Genomic DNA, 21,278 nt, shown 5'->3' on the forward strand with positions numbered 1-21,278 from the left:
TATTGAGACTACATGGGATTGGTGGTGGAGGGGTTGAGAGGCATACAGGTAGCGTAGAGGGAGAGGGAGAGGGGGATGGAGAAATGGATGGAGAGAGAGAGGTGTAAAAGATGGATAGTGTGATAGAGAGCGTAACAGGGGGATGGAGAAATGGATGGAGAGAGAGAGGTGTAAAAGATGGATAGTGTGATAGAGAGCGTAACAGGGAGATGAAGAAATGGAGAGAGAGCTAGAGAGATGGATGGGAAAGGAATGAGAGACTAAGAGGGAAAGGAGAGAGAAATGAATAGAAAGGAAGAGAGAAGGAGAGGGAAAGACGGATAGAGAGAGGAGTGAGGTAAAGAGGGAGAGCAGGAAAGAGAGGGAGAGGAGAGATGGATAGAGAGAGGAGTGAGGTAAAGAGGGAGAGCAGGAAAGAGAGGGAGAGGAGAGATGGATAGAGAGAGGAGTGAGGTAAAGAGGGAGAGCAGGAAAGAGAAGGAGAGGAGAGATGCGGTCACATTTAGGGACGTTCAGAAAAAGGACGAGAAATGAGAAAAGGAACATATGTGGCAACAAACAGTGAGAGGAAATAGAGAGAGAGACAGATTGAGGGAGGAGGTGGTGGGAATGAGAAGTAATGTTTCTTCACTTCTAATGCGTTGCTCATTAGATATTTATAGCCACATGAAGTCCCGGGGCTATGAAGCAGCTCTGACCTGTTGAGCCCAGGCAATGTCTCCGTCCCAAATAGAACCCTATTCCCTCTTTAGTGCACTACTTTAGTCCAAGGCCCATAGGCACTAAAAGGAAATAGCGGTGACATTTTGGACTTCTAACACAGCATTCTGAATGGTAGAATACAGTCATGCTGTTTACACAAACAATCAAGTTGGGCAAGCAGTGAAAATGCCAGGGAGAATGTCTGCAATCTCCAATAGCAGAACACCGCTGCCGAACACTATTGCTAATTCAATACGTCACCGTGTCATTTTCTATGGGCTTGTGGGTAATGGGCATTCGCTGATGTGTCGAATGGATTCTATAGTTCCCGGTTAGACTTTAGTGAGAATCCAGGCAGGGCCCAGCAATATAGACTAGAGATCTACAGGGAGATACCAGAGGCCTGGCAGAGTGGTATCTTTCCTATCCTCAGCTCTTCAAGCAGTAGAACGAATGGCTTTTCTCTCCTGTCTTTCTTATCTTCACTCTCCCGCTCTCCTTCGTACTCTCTTTCTCCGTTCTCATCTTCCCTCCCTCCCTCCCTCTCTCCCTCCCTCCCTCCCTCCCTCGCTTTCTTCCTTCCTTCGACACCACCGGTCTTCTCTATCTCTGCTCTATCCACTGCTCTCTGTCTCTCTTTCTCTCTCTCTCTCTCTCTCTCTCTCTCTCTCTCTCTCTCTCTCTCTCTCTCTCTCTCTCTCTCTCTCGGTCTCTCGCTCTGTTTCTCGCTCTGTCTCAGTCTCTCTCTCTCGCTCTCGCCATCTCTCTCTCTCTCTCTCTCTCTCTCTCTCGCTCTGTCTCTCGCTCTGTCTCTCGCTCTGTCTCTCGCTCTGTCTCTCTCTCTCCTTCTCTCTGTCTCTCTCTCTCTCTGTCTCTCGCTCAATTCAATTCAATTCAAGGGGCTGTTTTGGCATGGGAAACGTGTTAACATTGCCAAAGCAAGTGAGGTAGATAATATACAAAAGTGAAATAAACAATAAAAATGAACAGTAAGCATTACACATTCAGAAGTTTCAAAACAATGAAGACATTACAAATGTCATATTATGTATATATACAGTGTGGTAACGATGTACAAATGGTTAATGTACAAAAGGGAAAATAAATAAACATAAATATGGGTTGTATTTACAATGGTGTTTGTTCTTCACTGGTTTCCCTTTTCTTGTGGCAACAGGTCACAAATCTTGCTGCTGTGATGGCACACTGTGGTATTTCACCCAGTAGATATGAGAGTTTATCAAAATCGCGTTTGTTTTTGAATTCTTTGTGTATCTGTGTAATCTGAGGGAAATATGTCTCTCTAATATGGTCATACATTGGGCAGGAGGTTAGGAGGTGCAGCTCAGTTTCCACCTCATTTTTTGGGCAGTGTGCACAAAGCCTGTCTTCTCTTGAGAGCCAGGTCTGCCTACGGTGGCCTTTCTCAATAGCAAGGCTAGTCTCACTAGTCTCACGAGTCTGTACATAGTCAAAGCTTTCCTTAAGTTTGGGTCAGTCACAGTGCCACTGTGTACTCTCTGTTTAGGGCCAAATAGCATCTCTCTCTGTCTTTCTCTCTCTCTCCGTCATCTGTCCATTCTTTCTATCTCCCTCTGCTTCTCCCCCATCCCTCCTCTCCTCTCTTTGACCTTCTCTTCCTCCTTTCCTCTGTCGCCTTCTTCCTCTTTCCGTCTCACTTCATCCATCTCCTCTCCTTTCCTTCCCTCTCTCTCTAACCTTGACCACTCTTTCTTGCCTCCCATCCTCTCTTTCCCTGTCCCATTGGTCCTAACCCTTTCTCTCTTTCCCTGTCCCATTGGTCCTAAACCTTTCTCTCTTTCCCTGTCCCATTGGTCCTAACCCTTTCTCTCTTTCCCTGTCCCATTGGTCCTAAACCGTTCTCTCTTTCCCTGTCCCATTGGTCCTAACCCTTTCTCTCTTTCCCTGTCCCATTGGTCCTAAACCTTTCTCTCTTTCTATGTCCCATTGGTCCTAAACCTTTCTCTCTTTCCCTGTCCCATTGGTCCTAACCCTTTCTCTCTTTCTATGTCCCATTGGTCCTAAACCTTTCTCTCTTTCTATGTCCCATTGGTCCTAAACCTTTCTCTCTTTCTATGTCCCATTGGTCCTAACCCTTTCCCTGTCCCATTGGTCCTAACCCTTTCTCTCTTTCTATGTCCCATTGGTCCTACACCTTTCTCTCTTTCTATGTCCCATTGGTCCTAACCCTTTCCCTTTCCCATTGGTCCTAACCCTTTCTCTCTTGCCCTGTTCCATTGGTCCTAACCCTTTCTCTCTTTCCCTGTCCCATTGGTCCTAACCCTTTCTCTCTTTCTATGTCCCATTGGTCCTAAACCTTTCTCTCTTTCCCTGTCCCATTGGTCCTAACCCTTTCTCTCTTTCCCTGTCCCATTGGTCCTAACCCTTTCTCTCTTTCTATGTCCCATTGGTCCTAAACCTTTCTCTCTTTCCCTGTCCCATTGGTCCTAACCCTTTCTCTCTTTCCCTGTCCCATTGGTCCTAACCCTTTCTCTCTTTCTATGTCCCATTGGTCCTAAACCTTTCTCTCTTTCTATGTCCCATTGGTCCTAACCCTTTCCCTTTCCCATTGGTCCTAACCCTTTCTCTCTTTCCCTGTCCCATTGGTCCTAACCCTTTCTCTCTTTCTATGTCCCATTGGTCCTAAACCTTTCTCTCTTTCCCTGTCCCATTGGTCCTAACCCTTTCTCTCTTTCCCTGTCCCATTGGTCCTAACCCTTTCTCTCTTTCTATGTCCCATTGGTCCTAAACCTTTCTCTCTTTCCCTGTCCCATTGGTCCTAACCCTTTCTCTCTCTGCATGTCCCATTGGTCCTAACCCTTTCCCTTTCCCATTGGTCCTAACCCTTTCCCTTTCCCATTGGTCCTAACCCTTTCTCTCTTTCCCTGTCCCATTGGTCCTAACCCTTTCTCTCTTTCTATGTCCTATTGGTCCTAAACCTTTCTCTCTTTCCCTGTCCCATTGGTCCTAACCCTTTCTCTCTCTGCATGTCCCATTGGTCCTAACCCTTTCCCTTTCCCATTGGTCCTAAACCTTTCTCTTTTTCCCTGTCCCATTGGTCCTAACCCTTTCCCTTTCCCATTGGTCTTAACCCTTTCTCTCTTTCCCTTTCCCATTGGTCCTAACCCTTTCTCTCTTTCTATGTCCCATTGGTCCTAACCCTTTCTCTCTTTCCCTGTCCCATTGGTCCTAACCCTTTCTCTCTCTGCATGTCCCATTGGTCCTAACCCTTTCCCTTTCCCATTGGTCCTAACCCTTTCTCTCTTTCCCTGTCCCATTGGTCCTAACCCTTTCTCTCTTTCTATGTCCCATTGGTCCTAACCCTTTCTCTCTTTCCCTGTCCCATTGGTCCTAACCCTTTCCCTTTCCCATTGGTCCTAACCCTTTCTCTCTTTCCCTGTCCCATTGGTCCTAACCCTTTCCCTTTCCCATTGGTCCTAACCCTTTCTCTCTTTCCCTGTCCCATTGGTCCTAACCCTTTCTCTCTCTGCATGTCCCATTGGTCCTAACCCTTTCTCTCTTTCCCTGTCCCATTGGTCCTAACCCTTTCTCTCTTTCCCTGTCCCATTGGTCCTAAACCTTTCTCTCTTTCTATGTCCCATTGGTCCTAACCCTTTCTCTCATCCCCTCTCCCCTCATTAACCTCTCAGTCTCCCTCTTCCTGCTCACGCCTTCTACTCCATTGCTTCCCCCCATCTCCGCTAACCTCCAACCTCACATCCCTAATCTCTTTGTCACCTCTGTCTGTCTTTACCCTCCCCCATCCATTTCTGCCCTCTCTCCTCTCACTGCAGCTGATCTCCATCTTGGAAGTTCCAGAAGGCAGCAGACAGCCTAGAGGTTAGAGGAGTGCTTCATCAGTTGGAAGACTGTGGGTTTGAATCCTATTTCTGTTCTCTCCTCCTCCTCCAGATGACCCAGGAGCAGTACATCCTCGCGGCCCAGCCCAACACCCTGAGCCAGCGGGTACACCAAGGTGCCCAGGCCTACCCGGTGGGTATCTACGGCTGGAGGAAGCGCTGCCTCTACTTCTTCATCCTCCTGCTCCTGGTCACCATGATCGTCAACCTGGCGCTCACCATCTGGATCCTCAAGGTCATGAACTTCACCGTGGTGAGTTACCCATAGTGCCCCCTGGAGGTCTGGAAGGGAAGTGTGACTGTGTGCTGAGAGGTAGCTTATTGTAAGGCTGGTGGTTTGACCCGCGCAATGCTACACGAGTGTTGAAAAGTTCACCATCTGGTTCTTGAAGGTCATGAACTTCACCGAGGTGAGGTGACCATAGTGCCCCTAGAGGGCTAGAGGGGAAATGCATGTGAATGTTACCCACGCTGGTTGTTTGGGATCTTGTCAAGGCTATGTCATGTTTATGTCAGGTTTATGTCACGTTTATGTCATGTAAACCTCAATGTGTTACCATACACGTTATCTAAGAGTGGTTTCATAAGAGCATCGGGAAATGCTCAGTTTGCTCAACATTAGGCCTTGATTGTAGCCTAAGTGATTATGCAGGTTTCTGCTCCAACCTAAATCATGCTGAGCAGATAGAGTATCTTCACTGAGTAAGGATGTTGCTAGGGAACTATATCATGTCCTCATGGAGACGTGACGAGGCTTGGGGAGGAAGGGTTTTCTCACTTGATAGATGGGTCAATTGAAAAACATTCAGTGATCAGGCGGAAGGGGAATCCAATGGTTCATTAGTGGCTAAACATGACTGTAGATGACTCTTAGCGGGACAAAAAGCCAGATCAAATCACATGTTAATGTGAATATGTTAATGGCTTTAGATAGACCATTCGTCGTGGCTCAAGGCACAGGTAAACAGCCTTCTCTTACTCTGACAGAAACCCAGCTGTGAAAGTGGCCGGCGTGTGAAATGGAGCCTATGGAAATCCTGGATGGGGAGAGAGCGGGGGCGTACCGAAATTGAGGGCGGCGCCCAAAATGGCACCCTATTTGTGTATTATTTTTGCTCAGAGCTCTATGGTAAACGTAGTGCACTATATAGGAAAAGGATGCTATTTGTGTATTATTTTTGCCCAGAGCTCTATGGTAAACGTAGTGCTCTATATAGGACAAGGATGCTATTTGTGTATTATTTTTGCCCAGAGCTCTATGGTAAACGTAGTGCTCTAAATAGGACAAGGATGCTATTTGAGATACAACATCACCATGAATATTTCCATCCAATGCTCTGACAGATAAACAAACCTGTCAAAAGTTGTGGATCTGTTTACTTGTTTTTCATCTATTTGTCTTTTCAACTCAATTTGGCGCTAGGTGGTCAGGGGGGCGGCCTAGTCTGTAATATACCCAGCATGCCCCGGGGCCCCTGGGACCGCCCATAATAATATATATGCAAATCAGTTTGGATGAGGTGACCCCGCCTGCCAATTGCTGATTTTCTACCCCGTCTGTTTTCATAATGGCTTCCTACAATCAAATCTGCCCGCGACTTCAAAATAAGCTATAATACGCCGGAAGGGGTTTAGTTTCTACCAAATAATAAGGCGAGAGCGAGTGTGTTTGTGTGAGAGAGAGAGAGAGAGAGAGAGAGAGAGAGAGAGAGAGAGAGAGAGATGCAGGTTTTTCGCGAGGCCCCCAGCCATTCCCATAGGCCGCCGGCATTCCTGGTCCCAAATCAAATTCTGCAGATGCATTTTCCGAGGTGTTATTCCCACTATGGCTCCCAATATCCTCCAGATATCAGTGAAATCCCTCAAAGTGATAAATGTCAACGTGTGCTGACTAATGGGCTGCGTTCCCCCCTGTACATAGAGACAGAGAGAGACACAGAGAGAGAGACACAGAGAGAGAGCGACAGAGAGAGAGAGACACAGAGAGAGAGCGACAGAGAGAGAGAGAGAGAGAGAGCGACAGAGAGAGCGACAGAGAGAGAGAGAGCGACAGAGAGAGGCACACAGAGAGAGAGAGACACACAGAGAGAGAGAGAGAGCGACAGAGAGAGAGAGCGACAGAGAGAGAGCGCGACAGAGAGAGAGAGCGACAGAGAGAGAGTGACAGACAGAGACACAGAGAGAGAGCAACAGAGAGAGAGAGCGACAGAGAGACAGAGAGAGAGCTCGATAACCACATACCTAACACTATAGTACTGTTTTTCATTTATTCTGCCTCACTCTCTCTTTCTCAATTAAATTAAAATAGCTTTTTAGGCATGACAAAACAATGTAGATATTGCCAAAGCATACTTTGGGAATGAAGTGATTAATTTACAATATTAACTTAATGAATTCCCTCTGTCGTTCCCTCCCTCGCTCTTACTCTCTCTCGTCGCTCGCTCTCTCTCTCTCTTCCAGGTCTATTTTCCTGTACAAGTCACCTTTTCCCTTGTCTGCACATCTCCTCCTCCTCTCCTTAACTTTTCCTCTTCTGTCTTCGAACAAACAGATCAATAGGCGAGCAGCAGAAAACACATAAAAGACGGATCCCCCTCGGACAGATATAGGCTCACCTCTTCATTACCTGGGGGAGGGGAGGTGGGGGGGGTGACTGACAATGGTGCAGGAACTGACAATGGTGCTCTGAAGCTGCAGCTTGCCACAGTGTTTTTGATATCAGTAGTCTGAGTGTTTGAAGCAGTAACCGTCCTGGATGACAGAATAACCAAGCATCTCTTTTGAACGGTACTATTGCTGCTGCTATTACGAAAGCGTTATTCCTCTAGCTATCCTTACATGCTATAGGGTGGCATCAACACGCAGTCTTGCTCTATGTGAATCCCCAGTGAGCCATAGTTTGACGTCGATCCACGTAGATCAAAGCTGTTCAGACACGGTTTCTGTGTGGATTTCAGAACACTGTTTAGTGGCGCTTGTGGATTTGGCCGCGCTGCACACTAAATGCAGCGGGTGGATTTGGCCACGCTGCACACTAAATGCAGCGGGTGGATTTGGCCACGCTGCACACTAAATGCAGCGGGTGGATTTGGCCGCGCTGCACACTAAATGCAGCGGGTGGATTTGGCCGCGCTGCACACTAAATGCAGCGGGTGGATTTGGCCGTGCTGCACACTAAATGCAGCGGGTGGATTTGGCCGCGCTGCACACTAAATGCAGCGGGTGGATTTGGCCGCGCTGCACACTAAATGCAGCGGGTGGATTTGGCCGCGCTGCACACTAAATGCAGCGGGTGGATTTGGCCGCGCTGCACACTAAATGCAGCGGGTGGATTTGGCCGCGCTGCACACTAAATGCAGCGGGTGGATTTGGCCACGCTGCACACTAAATGCAGCGGGTGGATTTGGCCACGCTGCACACTAAATGCAGCGGGTGGATTTGGCCGCGCTGCACACTAAATGCAGCGGGTGGATTTGGCCGCGCTGCACACTAAATGCAGCGGGTGGATTTGGCCGCGCTGCACACTAAATGCAGCGGGTGGATTTGGCCGCGCTGCACACTAAATGCAGCGGGTGGATTTGGCCGCGCTGCACACTAAATGCAGCGGGTGGATTTGGCCGCGCTGCACACTAAATGCAGCGGGTGGATTTGGCCGCGCTGCACACTAAATGCAGCGGGTGGATTTGGCCGCGCTGCACACTAAATGCAGCGGGTGGATTTGGCCGCGCTGCACACTAAATGCAGCGGGTGGATTTGGCCGCGCTGCACACTAAATGCAGCGGGTGATTCTTCAAAGCCAACTCTTTGATGGTGACATCACACTAGTTTAGGACCCCCTCGACGAGTCAGGCGAAGATTCTTTGGTGTGTCGGCGAGACATTAAACATGGATGCATGACAGCCCTGAGCCACAATGGAGATCTATTTTGGATGGGTTATCCTTGGTTGGCATGGGCAAGCATTAGCATGGGCTGGAGTGGCCGGGGTTTATGTGATGGAATGTGATTTGACGATTCAACTTACAATTTCTGTTCTATTCTATGTTAATCTATAATATTCTACTTTATACTCTTAGATATTCTTTCTATTGTATTCTACACGCAATCTGGTCATCGAAGTCGTAATCTGTAACTCGGAGACAATTTGATTATCAGATCAAATGAACATAAAACAGCAATATGTGAATCTGACGGGAGTATCAATGACATTCACTTCAACGCACCATGTCAGTGAAGACTCCATAGACTAGCACCATGTCAGTGAAGACTCCATAGACTAGCACCATGTCAGTGAAGACTCCATAGACTAGCACCATGTCAGTGAAGACTCCATAGAGTAGCACCATGTCAGTGAAGACTCCATAGACTAACACCATGTCACTGAAGACTCCATAGACTAGCACCATGTCAGTGAAGACTCCATAGACTAGCACCATGTCAGTGAAGACTCCATAGACTAGCACCATGTCAGTGAAGACTCCATAGACTAACACCATGTCAGTGAAGACTCCATAGACTAACACCATGTCAGTGAAGACTCCATAGACTAACACCATGTCAGTGAAGACTCCATAGACTAGCACCATGTCAGTGAAGACTCCATAGACTAGCACCATGTCAGTGAAGACTCCATAGACTAGCACCATGTCAGTGAAGACTCCATAGACTAACACCATGTCAGTGAAGACTCCATAGACTAGCACCATGTCAGTGAAGACTCCATAGACTAACACCATGTCAGTGAAGACTCCATAGACTAGCACCATGTCAGTGAAGACTCCATAGACTAGCACCATGTCAGTGAAGACTCCATAGACTAGCACCATGTCAGTGAAGACTCCATAGACTAGCACCATGTCAGTGAAGACTCCATAGACTAGCACCATGTCAGTGAAGACTCCATAGACTAACACCATGTCAGTGAAGACTCCATAGACTAACACCATGAGATTAATAATGAGATCTGAATCTGGTTGCAGATGACGTGGCACAAATAAGTTAGAGTTCATCAAAGTGTTAATTGCCTATTTTAGGTACTTATTAGCGATATGATGAATAGGCTATGTGTTGTTATGATTGCTTCATGATTATTTATTGAGTTTCAATGTCACCCGAAAGGCTATCAAAGGAAGATTTAAATTAAACACTTGACAAATGTTAAAAAGGATACAAAAAATATTGTTTTAATTTTTTTGTTTGAAGTGACAGCTTGGCTGTAAATGGGGAGGTCGGACTTCAATTTGGGGAATGCAAATCCTGCAGGGTCCTTTGGGGGTTTCACGCTGGGATTACATTTCCACTTGTTCCGCCGTTGGCATGGCAATGTTGTCACCAATCAATTGTCTTCATTTCCTAGTCGGGGGAAGGATGTGAGGTTACTTTCTAATGCGTGGAATTACCCATTGGTTCTCCTGACATCCTGACCGGACTAGAGATTTGTCTGCAGTGTGTGGGAAGGCATTTCTTATATAACAGTTTGGTATGAGTGAAATAATGTTGTGCGTTTGTACGCATGCCAATGTGTGTGTGTCCTGTACTATCCTATATCTCCCAGCTGTGTCCTGGGGCCAGAATATGCTGTACGGTGCTCTTCTACAAACCTGTGTGCTCAGCTCTAGTCATTACGAGAGGCTAGCACCTGAGCCCACTGCTACACACACACACACACACACTGCTTATCCGCTGAACTCCATCACTGATCCCCCCCTAGCCACGCCTGGGTCTTTGTTCTGACCTGAGGTAATGGAGGAGGCTCGGCTTGAAACACACATACACACACACACATGTTCTCATACTCACACCAATACCCCCTCAGGTAATTGAGGGCACACCATTAAATGCACACACACACACACACACACACACACACAGAGCAGAGGGAGGGTGGGTTAATGTTGGGGATCCATCAGGTCCAGAGTGCTGACGTGTCTGATCTTAATCAGAGCAGAGGGAGGTCTGCACAGAGAGAGATAATCTAACAGCCTCCCTCCCTCCTTCCTTCCATCCTACCACGCTCTGTCTGTCTGGATACTACTGGCCATTCTTCACTTCCTGTCCCCATCTCTCTCTCTCACTATCTCTCACTATCTCTCACTATCTCTCACTATCTCTCAGTATCTCAGTATCTCTCACTCTCTCTCTCTCTCTCTCTCTCTCTCTCTCTCTCTCTCTCTCTCTCTCTCTCTCTCTCTCTCTCCCTCCCTCTCTCTCTCTCTTCTCTCACCATTCTCTCTCTTCTCTCCCCTCCTCTCTCTCTCTCTCAATGAAATTCAAAGGGCTTTATTGGCATGGGAAACATATGTTTACATTGCCAAAGCAAGTGAAACTACCTCTCTCTCTCTACTACCTTTCTATTTATATATACAGTGGGGAAAACAAGTATTTGATACACTGCCGATTTTGCAGGTTTTCCTACTTACAAAGCATGTAGAGGTCTGTAATTTTTATCATAGGTACACTTCAACTGTGAGAGACGTAATCTAAAACAAAAATCCAGAAAATCACTGTATGATTTTTAAGTAATTAATTTGAATTTTATTACATGACATAAGTATTTGATACATCAGAAAAGCAGAACTTAATATTTGGTACAGAAACCTTTGTTTGCAATTACAGAGATCATACGTTTCCTGTTAAATTACAGACCTCTACATGCTTTGTAAGTAGGAAAACCTGCAAAGTCTGCAGTGTATCAAATACTTGTTCTCTATATATATATATATTTAGACATTGTATATAATTTACCAGTTCCATTTCACGTCATGCTGTTCATAGAAATAATTGATCATAATATACCAGTTCCGCGCCATTATTTATCCCCGGAAACTATAGGGTTTGGCCGGGAAATAGCGGTTCCCGCTCTTAAACCCTAGTGCGTGCGTGCATGTGAGTGTGTGTCTGAGAGAAAGTGTGTGATTTATCTAAACATTTTTTCTCTGCAGGAATGACGATGCTAGTGAGAGAGGGAGAAAGTAGCAGGAGATGATGAAGAAGAGAAAAAAGTCACATCCATTCAGCATTAAATCTTTCTCAGAAACAGATACGCTGTCGGCAAGCCTTTCGCGGAACGTACAGAGAAAGCAAGATGGCCCTTGACCTTTATTTGACCTTATATGTGAACCCCGCTGACCCCCACAGTGTGTAACAAAACCTGTTGCCTGGACTTCACAGCAGAATGCTTTCTCATTTCCTTTCCGCTAAATGAGCTAAGATCTCTCAGCCCTCCTCCACTGAAGATCACAACCCGTCTTTCTCTGTCTTTCTCTGTCTCTGTCTGCTATGGAGGGAGATAAAGGTTGTGGCCCTGCTGCTCTCGCTACTCCAGTCCGTCTGTCTCTCTGTCTGCTATGGAGGGAGATAAAGGTTGTGGCCTGCTGCTCTCGCTACTCCAGTCCGTCTGTCTCTCTGTCTGCTATGGAGGGAGATAAAGGTTGTGGCCTGCTGCTCTCGCTACTCCAGTCCGTCTGTCTCTCTGTCTGCTATGGAGGGAGATAAAGGTTGTGGCCCTGCTGCTCTCGCTACTCCAGTCCGTCTGTCTCTCTGTCTGCTATGGAGGGAGATAAAGGTTGTGGCCTGTTGCTCTCGCTACTCCAGTCCGTCTGTCTCTCTGTCTGCTATGGAGGGAGATAAAGGTTGTGGCCTGCTGCTCTCGCTACTCCAGTCCGTCTGTTTCTCTGTCTGCTATGGAGGGAGATAAAGGTTGTGGCCCTGCTGCTCTCGCTACTCCAGTCCGTCTGTCTCTCTGTCTGCTATGGAGGGAGATAAAGGTTGTGGCCCTGCTGCTCTCGCTACTCCAGTCCGTCTGTCTCTCTGTCTGCTATGGAAGGACATAAATGTTGTGGCCTGCTGCTCTCGCTACTCCAGTCCGTCTGTCTCTCTGTCTGCTATGGAGGGAGATAAAGGTTGTGGCCCTGCTGCTCTCGCTACTCCAGTCCGTCTGTCTCTCTGTCTGCTATGGAGGGAGATAAAGGTCTTGGCCTGCTGCTCTCGCTACTCCAGTCCGTCTTTTTGCTGTCTCCTTTCTGTTGGTCAAAGAGAGAAGGGATTCTTCTCCAGCACATGAGGGTTACAGCTGTGTGTGTGTGTGTGTGTGTGTGTGTGTGTGTGTGTGTGTGTGTGTGTGTCAAATCAAATTTTATTTGTCACGTGTGGAATACAAAAGGTGTATACTTTACCGTGAAATGCTTTACTCACGAGTCCTTTCCCAACAACACAGAGTTTTAAAGTAAAAAAAATAGTAGCACAATAAATAACAACAACGAGGCTATATAAAGGGTACCAGTACTGAGTCACTATGCAGGGGTACCTGTACCGAGTCAATGTGCAGGGGTACCGGTACCGAGTCAATGTGCAGGGGTACCGGTACCGAGTCAATGTGCAGGGGTACTGGTAGCGAGTCAATGTGCGGGGGTACCGGTACCGAGTCAATGTGAGGGGGTACCGGTACTGAGTCAATGTGCAGGGGTACCGGTAGCGAGTCAATGTGCAGGGGTACCGGTACCGAGTCAATGTGCAGGGGTACCGGTACTGAGTCAATGTGCAGGAGTACCGGTAGCGAGTCAATGTGCAGGGGTACCGGTACCGAGTCAATGTGCAGGAGTACCGGTAGCGAGTCAATGTGCAGGGGTACCGGTACCGAGTCAATGTGCAGGAGTACCGGTAGCGAGTCAATGTGCAGGGGTACCGGTACCGAGTCAATGTGCAGGGGTACCGGTACTGAGTCAATGTGCAGGAGTACCGGTAGCGAGTCAATGTGAGGGGGTACCGGTACTGAGTCAATGTGCGGGGGTACCGGTACCGAGTCAATGTGCAGGGGTATGAGGTAGTTGAGGTAATATGTACATGTAGGTAGGGGTAAAACTAACTCGGCAATAGGAGGGAGTGTGTGTGTGCATGGACATCTGTCCATCCATCTGTCTGTCTATACATGTATTTCCACAAGCCCTGGCGTGTGTTTCTTCTTAAAGCTACAGCCTTGGTCTTTGACTAAAAGATAAATGGATGGTAGCAGTCATTAAGACCCAGGGGGAGTTATCCCAGCCAATAACCATGCTGATGTGGTGCCACAGAGAGCCGGGTCAAACCACCTGGAAACTAATGGCCATTAGGACTTCAACACCGCATCTCATTGTCCTTGTGCCACAGGGGACGAGGAGGAACAAGAGCGAGGGAAAGTGTAGGGATGGAACAGGTGGGCGTGTGTGTAAGAGATAATTAAAGAATCTTAACACAGTCTATAGACGAGGTTTCTATAGCTCAGTTGGTAAACCATGGTGCTTGCAACACCAGGGTAGGGTGTTCGATTCCCAGGACCACCTGTATGTAAAATGTGTGCATGCGTGACTGTAATTAAATTTGGATTAAAGAGTCTGCTTAATGGTATATATTACAAGACAATTTATCAACCCAGTCTGCCAAATAACATATTCACCGACTACTATTCCATCTCTAGCAGTATAGAGACCAATATTAATCACGTTTGAGCTAATGAACAGTGAACTGTCACCAGTTTAAATCATCATGGAATCATACAGAAATTAGCTCACACCCTTAATCTGTGCACCCAGGGGTCCTCGCAGCCTGGCTGGACCCCTCAGTCAGGGTACAAAGCCGTCCAGCACGATGCCGGTCTGTATTCCCCTGTCCGTGTTGACGACCTTGAGGATGACATCACGGGGGAGGACATGTTCGGTTTAATTAACGCTGAAAGAACGTCGGGAGTTTACCTTTACACCACCGCGGATTAGCAGTTGATTAAAGAAGGGTGTTTCAAACGGCCGGGGCGATATCCCTGCGTGGGATAGGGACATCCGATCACGCCTGAGGCCTTCTTCTTTCCTTCTCATCCCCCTCTCCTCTCTTCGACCACCTCCACCCTCTCCCGGGGCCCTGACAGATATCCTTTCCTTTCATGTTTCTTTTGTTCCCTCCCTTTTTCCTCTCATCCACCGGCCGACTTTCCCCCCCCCCTGCGGTAGATCGATACCGATCACATCGGGCTGATTGTCTCACGCTGAAGATGTCACAGCTCCTGTGAAGTGGAGCCCAGGAGGAGGAGTCTCTGGGCAGAGGATACCGTGACTTCCTGCCCAGAAAAATCAACAGAAGGAAGATAGAGGAGGACAGAGCAGGTAATCACAGTACAGAGGGACAAGCAGAGGACACAGGCTGCACGTTAGACCAGAGGACACAGGCTGCAGGTTAGACCAGAGGACACAGTCTGCAGGTTAGACCAGAGGACACAGTCTGCAGGTTAGACCAGAGGACACAGTCTGCAGGTTAGACCAGAGGACACAGTCTGCAGGTTAGACCAGAGGACACAGGCTGCAGGTTAGACCAGAGGACACAGTCTGCAGGTTAGACCAGAGGACACAGTCTGCAGGTTAGACCAGAGAACACAGGCTGCAGGTTAGACCAGAGGACACAGTCTGCAGGTTAGACCAGAGGACACAGGCTGCAGGTTAGACCAGAGGACACAGGCTGCAGGTTGGACCAGTTAACAGGAAAGCCTATGTGTTAACAGGAAAGCCATGTGGTAGTTCATATTATGGAAGCCTGGATAAGACAGGAGAATTGAGGAAGGGATCGGACCCTTTTTTTCAAATTTCGCCTGAAGTGACATACCCAAATTGAACTGCCTGTAGCTCAAGACCTGAAGCAAGGATATATTTTTTTTCTTCCATTATTTTTTGAAATGCAAGAGAAAGGCCATAATCTGAGTTAGGACTCTAGGCGCAATTTACATTTTGGCCGCTAGATGGCAGCAGTGTATGTGCAGTTTTATCTGATCCAATGAACCATTGCATTTCTGTTCAAAATGTTGTCTCAAGTCTGCCCAAATATGCCTAATTGGTCAATATATACATTTTCAAAAGTGTGCACTCTCCTCAAACAATATAATGATATGTTTTCATTCTAATAGCTACTGTAAATTAGACAGTGCAGTTAGATTAACAAGAATTTAAGCTTTCTGTCCATATAAGATATGTCTATGTCCTGGGAAATGTTCTTGTTACTTACAATGTCATGCTAATCACATTAGCGCACATTAGCTCAACTGTCCCGAGGGTGGGACACCGATCTCTAGAGATCTTTAAGAGGTTTTAACAGGATAGGCATATTTGGAACATTAACAGGACAAGACAGGAGCATTGAGGAAGTTAACAGGACAAGACTGGAGTATTGAGGAAGTTAACAGGACCGGAGGTTTGAGGAAATTGACAGGACAAGAGCATTGAGGAATGTTAACAGGACAGGAGCATTGAGGAACGTTAACAGGACAGGAGCATTGAGGAATGTTAACAGGACAGGAGAATTGAGGAATGTTAACAGGATAGGAGCATTGAGGAATGTTAACAGGACAGGAGCATTGAGGAATGTTAACAAGACAGGAGCATTGAGGAAATTAACAGGACAGGAGCATTGAGGAATGTTAACAGGACAGGAGCATTGAGGAATGTTGACAGGACAGGAGCATTGAGGAATGTTAACAGGACAGGAGCATTGAGGAATGTTGACAGGACAGGAGCATTGAGGAATGTTAACAGGACAGGAGCACTGAGGAATGTTGACAGGACAGGAGCATTGAGGAATGTTAACAGGACAGGAGCACTGAGGAATGTTGACAGGACAGGAGTATTGAGGAAATTAACAGGACAGGAGCATTGAGGAATGTTGACAGGACAGGAGCATTGAGGAAATTAACAGGACAGGAGCATTGAGGAATGTTAACAGGACAGGACCATTGAGGAATGTTGACAGGACAGGAGCATTGAGGAAATGAACAGGACAGGAGCATTGAGGAATGTTAACAGGACAGGAGCATTGAGGAATGTTAACAGGACAGGAGCATTGAGGAATGTTGACAGGACAGGAGCATTGAGGAATGTTAACAGGACAGGAGCATTGAGGAATGTTGACAGGACAAGACAGATCAAAAAGTAACTAGAACAGCTCAGTGAGATGAAGAGGGAGAACACAGAAAAACACCCTCCCCAGAAACATAGCTTGTCCCTGCAAACCCTGAAGTTTGAAACCACAGTGAAGTCGTCCAGTTCAGAAGCTTTTTTTCCCTGTTTCCCCAGCTGAATCGTGGCCCGAGCACCATTCATCTGAAGTTGTGTGTGGGATATAAATCAATAGTAACACTATGGGCCGTGTCGTTCCTCCAGCCCCCTAAGGTGTGTAATAACCGAGCTCGGCAGCGTAGTCGTTGTATCATGATTATTATTTCTCTAGTTCTGCAGCGTTAATTTTTAAACGCGGGTCGTCCATTGAAGGTTGTAGGAAATCCAATTAGGCATTGATCTGTCGGAAGCGGACCCTGACAAAGCCACATTGTTAAAAGTGGATGGGAAAAAAGCTTTTAAAAAGACAAATAAGGGTGCCGACCTCGTACTGGGTTATGATTATTAAACATAGACCGCTGAATGCGGGTCCTCTGATACCTGTTGGTGGAATGAAAATCCCATGGCGAGCCGCGTCGTGGACTCGGGCAATTCGGGTTTTGGGTCGATTCGTGCAGAGTGCCTACAGTATGCATACACATGAGAGAACACAAGAGTACACACACACACACACACACACACACACACACACACACACACACACACACACACACACACACACACACACACACACACACATACACACACACACACACAGCATCCTCCTCTTTCCATATCTTCTTCCTTTCCCAACAACAACAGCCAAAGCTAGGCCCCCTCAGATTTGTCAGCCCCAGGATTCATTCCCGTCAATTTAACTCGTTAGGGGCCAATGGAGTATCATAATATGTTCAGGTAATGTTGCGTACGTCGGGCCGGCTTCGGAGAGAGCGGGCCAAGAGCAGGCCGGCGTTGACAATCAATCAGAGGGCTCTAATGGGTGGTGTCCTCCTCGGAACTGCCTCGTTTGTTGTTTAAAGGGCCCTGTTTTATTGCTGAGGCTATGGCAAACAGATGGCCATTCGACAAAGATGATTGTTTTCTCTCTCATTCAGTTTATCCATCTCTCTCTCTCTGTTTGTTGCCTCTTTCTCTCTCTGCCTGTTATTCTCCCTATCCTCTTCTTCAAAAGAAATTAATTTCATTCCACTGTCTATCTCTCTCTCAATCTATACCTCTCTTCCCCTCTATCTCCCTCTTTCTCGCTGAATGCCTCTGTCACACTCTCTCCCTCCCTCTCTCTCCCTCTCCCTCTCTCTCTCTCTCTCTCTCTCTCTCTCTCTCTCCCTCTCTCTCTCTCTCTCTCTCTCTCGGATTGTGTCGGGTTGAAATAAGTCAACCTTTTCTGACACACAGAGAAGTACTGCAGATGTCTGATTAGATGAGGGGCCTCAGGCCTGTGACTTCTGTTATGTCTTGTAAAGTAAGGAAGGAAAGTAGCTAAGTTATAGGGTAAGTCTGCAATTGCTACATCGATTTTGGGACTTATAAATGAATATTATATGCCCACTGATTCCTACCATATCAGAACACAAAATATGAACTTGTTATATTTCAATGTTTGTAAACAAAATAAATGAAAAAGAAACACTGTGTAGCGTCAAAACATGGTTAAAACTATATTTGTTTTACATCATGAATGGTCAGTCCTTGCATCCATACCTCTGTCTATGAATTTGAGTGGTTCAATTTCTCTAGGCCTATCCCTCAGCTATTTACTGAAACAGTGGTGGGGTAAACGCTTTGTTATTGTTTCAACTGCTGATTGACACTTTAAAGGGTTTCATATTATGGAAGCCATGTGATAGTTCATATTATGGAAGCCATGTGATAGTTCATATTACGGAAGCCATGTGATAGTTCATATTATGGAAGCCATGTGATAGTTCATATTATGGAAGCCATGTGATAGTTCATATTACGGAAGCCATGTGATAGTTCATATTACGGAAGCCATGTGATAGTTCATATTACGGAAGCCATGTGATAGTTCATATTATGGAAGCCATGTGATAGTTCATATTATGGAAGCCATGTGATAGTTCATATTATGGAAGCCATGTGATAGTTCATATTATGGAAGCCATGTGATAGTTCATATTATGGAAGCCATGTGATAGTTCATATTATGGAAGCCATGTGATAGTTCATATTACGGAAGCCATGTGATAGTTCATATTACGGAAGCCATGTGATAGTTCATATTATGGAAGCCATGTGATAGTTCATATTATGGAAGCCATGTGATAGTTCATATTATGGAAGCCATGATAGTTCATATTACGGAAGCCATGTGATAGTTCATATTACGGAAGCCATGTGATAGTTCATATTATGGAAGCCATGTGATAGTTCATATTACGGAAGCCATGTGATAGTTCATATTATGGAAGCCATGTGATAGTTCATATTATGGAAGCCATGTGATAGTTCAATGCTATGTTGTGGAAAACAACATTATGACTGACAAGCGCTGCCACATGTATTTACAGTAATGGACCAAAAACTATTAGAATGTGATCTTGCTCTTTTTAAACAGCTCTTCTCGTCCCAGTCCACACACATGTGGGATCTTCATTTGATTCGTCTGTTTATTTGGGATTTCAGATGTAATTGTGTGAGTGGCCGTGTGTCGCTGCTACGGTCAGGATGTGTGGCCAATTTGCATGACTTGTTTTATGCATTTTCATTACCGTACCAAGTTCTTCCCATTTCTTTTCTGATGAGAATCGTGAGAGAAATATGGTCTGTTTTCTGCTCTCCAGCCAACTCCTTATGGAATTGTCATGCTTGACAATCACAATGGAGAACACTCTTAGATAAAAAGGGCTATATGCTTGCTTCATATATGGCACCTCTTAAGGTTCTATATAGAAATGAAATTGGTTCCATATAGAACCCAATATGGAATAAAAAGGGTTCTATATGGAACCAATTTTGGTTCAGTGAAGAAGAACCCGTGGAGTTCTGATCAAAGGACCCTACAAAAGGGTTCTACATAGAACCTATAGGTGTGCCATATATGAAGCAAGCCTTTTTGGTTCTATCAAGAACCTTTTTTTCTAAGAGTGTAGGCAAAAGCACAACCAGATCTGGGATCAGGCTAACTGTATGGTATTAAACAAGGTGACTCTGGTCATGACTCATTCTCCTCAGCCCAGCTAGCGATGACGGACAGGCCTGGTGTGAGCATGCTCAGTGTGTCCCGGTGCCGCTCTGCTGTGCTTCTCTCTGTTCTGTTTGGCAAGCGGCTGTCCACAGTGACTGACAGTCTACCAACAAGGCCATGGGCACAGTGCAGTGTACACACATACACACGCAACTAGACAAGCAGACACACACATACACACGCAACTAGACAAGCAGACACACACACACACACACAGTTGCACGTAAACACGCACACTTACACAGGCACACACACAGGTGCACGTAGACAGGCACACACACACACTCAGGCACACACACACACAGGCACACACACAGGCACACATACGCCTCACACAGAGACGGACAGCGCTCAGATAGCAGCCCCTCCACGTCAACGTGAGCGGTTTGCCCACCAGACAAACGTTCCAGTCGGTTTGGTATTCAGGTCAGATGAAAGACGGGCTGAGCTGGACAGCCCTGGACACACAGGCTGGTAGACTTGGACAGTAAGTCACTACTCAGACACATGGTCATCTGTCACTCTGCTCAGGGCACAGCAGAATGGATGGAGGGTCACATCCAGGACCTCTATAGCAGGCGCTGTCAGAGGAAGGCCCGAAAAATTCTCAGACAGCACCGTTGTTTTTGACTCATCACATACACTGCTGCTACTGTTTATTATCTATCCTGTTGCCTAGTCACTTCATTCCGAATTACATTTTTTTTTAAATTGCTAACAAGCATCGGTCAATACTGAAGCCACTTTTTCAAAACTCTTCACACAGTCTGTATTACCAACATGCATCCTGGCCAAACAGTTCATCTCACCTCCAAAACTCACTCAAACCACCAAAACACTTCATACATGTCTCCAAATAAGCTTGTTCGACCAGAACACGGGCAACAATTCTCACTCGGAAAGCAGACATTGTCACTCATAACACACTGACCTAAAAAACACTAACAACAGGGAACATTACATAAATTGTTGATTTTTCACATAAATCAGAATTTCATTATAGAGTAAGAATAACACACCTTATTGACTGTACTAAAGTATATGTAACAATAATTAATCAGAAATACAGCAATTTGCTTCAATAGCTTTTATTTTTTCTATATCTTTGCATATAGTAATTTACTTGTGAAAAATAAATTCCTAAAATTCCAGGTCTGCAATAATAATGACATAAAAACATCAACAACATGTATAATATAACACTCATACTGTACAGTACTGTGAGGGTTCTAGTTCTCATCAACATGTATAGTATAACACTCATACTGTACAGTACTGTGAGGGTTCTAGTTCTCATCAACATGTATAGTATAACACTCATACTGTACAGTACTGTGAGGGTTCTAGTTCTCATCAACATGTATAATATAACACTCATACTGTACAGTACTGTGAGGGTTCTAGTTCTCATCAACATGTATAGTATGACACTCATACTGTACAGTACTGTGAGGGTTCTAGTTCTCATCAACATGTATAGTATAACACTCATACTGTACAGTACTGTGAGGGTTCTAGTTCTCATCAACATGTATAATATAACACTCATACTGTACAGTACTGTGAGGGTTCTAGTTCTCATC

At 46.0% G+C, this 21,278-nt stretch overlaps 1 protein-coding gene across 1 annotated transcript in view; it reads left to right on the top strand.

Annotated features, from left to right (window-relative positions):
* LOC110534570 (zeta-sarcoglycan) overlaps positions 1 to 21,278 on the top strand; it is a 319,301-nt gene that overhangs the window by 209,436 nt on the left and 88,587 nt on the right. The window contains exon 2 of the mRNA XM_090210223.1: positions 4,636 to 4,836. Coding sequence (XP_090066349.1) covers positions 4,636 to 4,836 — 201 coding nt within the window. The remainder of the gene's footprint in view (positions 1 to 4,635; positions 4,837 to 21,278) is intronic.

This window comes from Oncorhynchus mykiss, chromosome 19 (assembly GCF_057628025.1).
Source record: "Oncorhynchus mykiss isolate SJ-2025 chromosome 19, ASM5762802v1, whole genome shotgun sequence".
Taxonomy (NCBI): domain Eukaryota; kingdom Metazoa; phylum Chordata; class Actinopteri; order Salmoniformes; family Salmonidae; genus Oncorhynchus; species Oncorhynchus mykiss.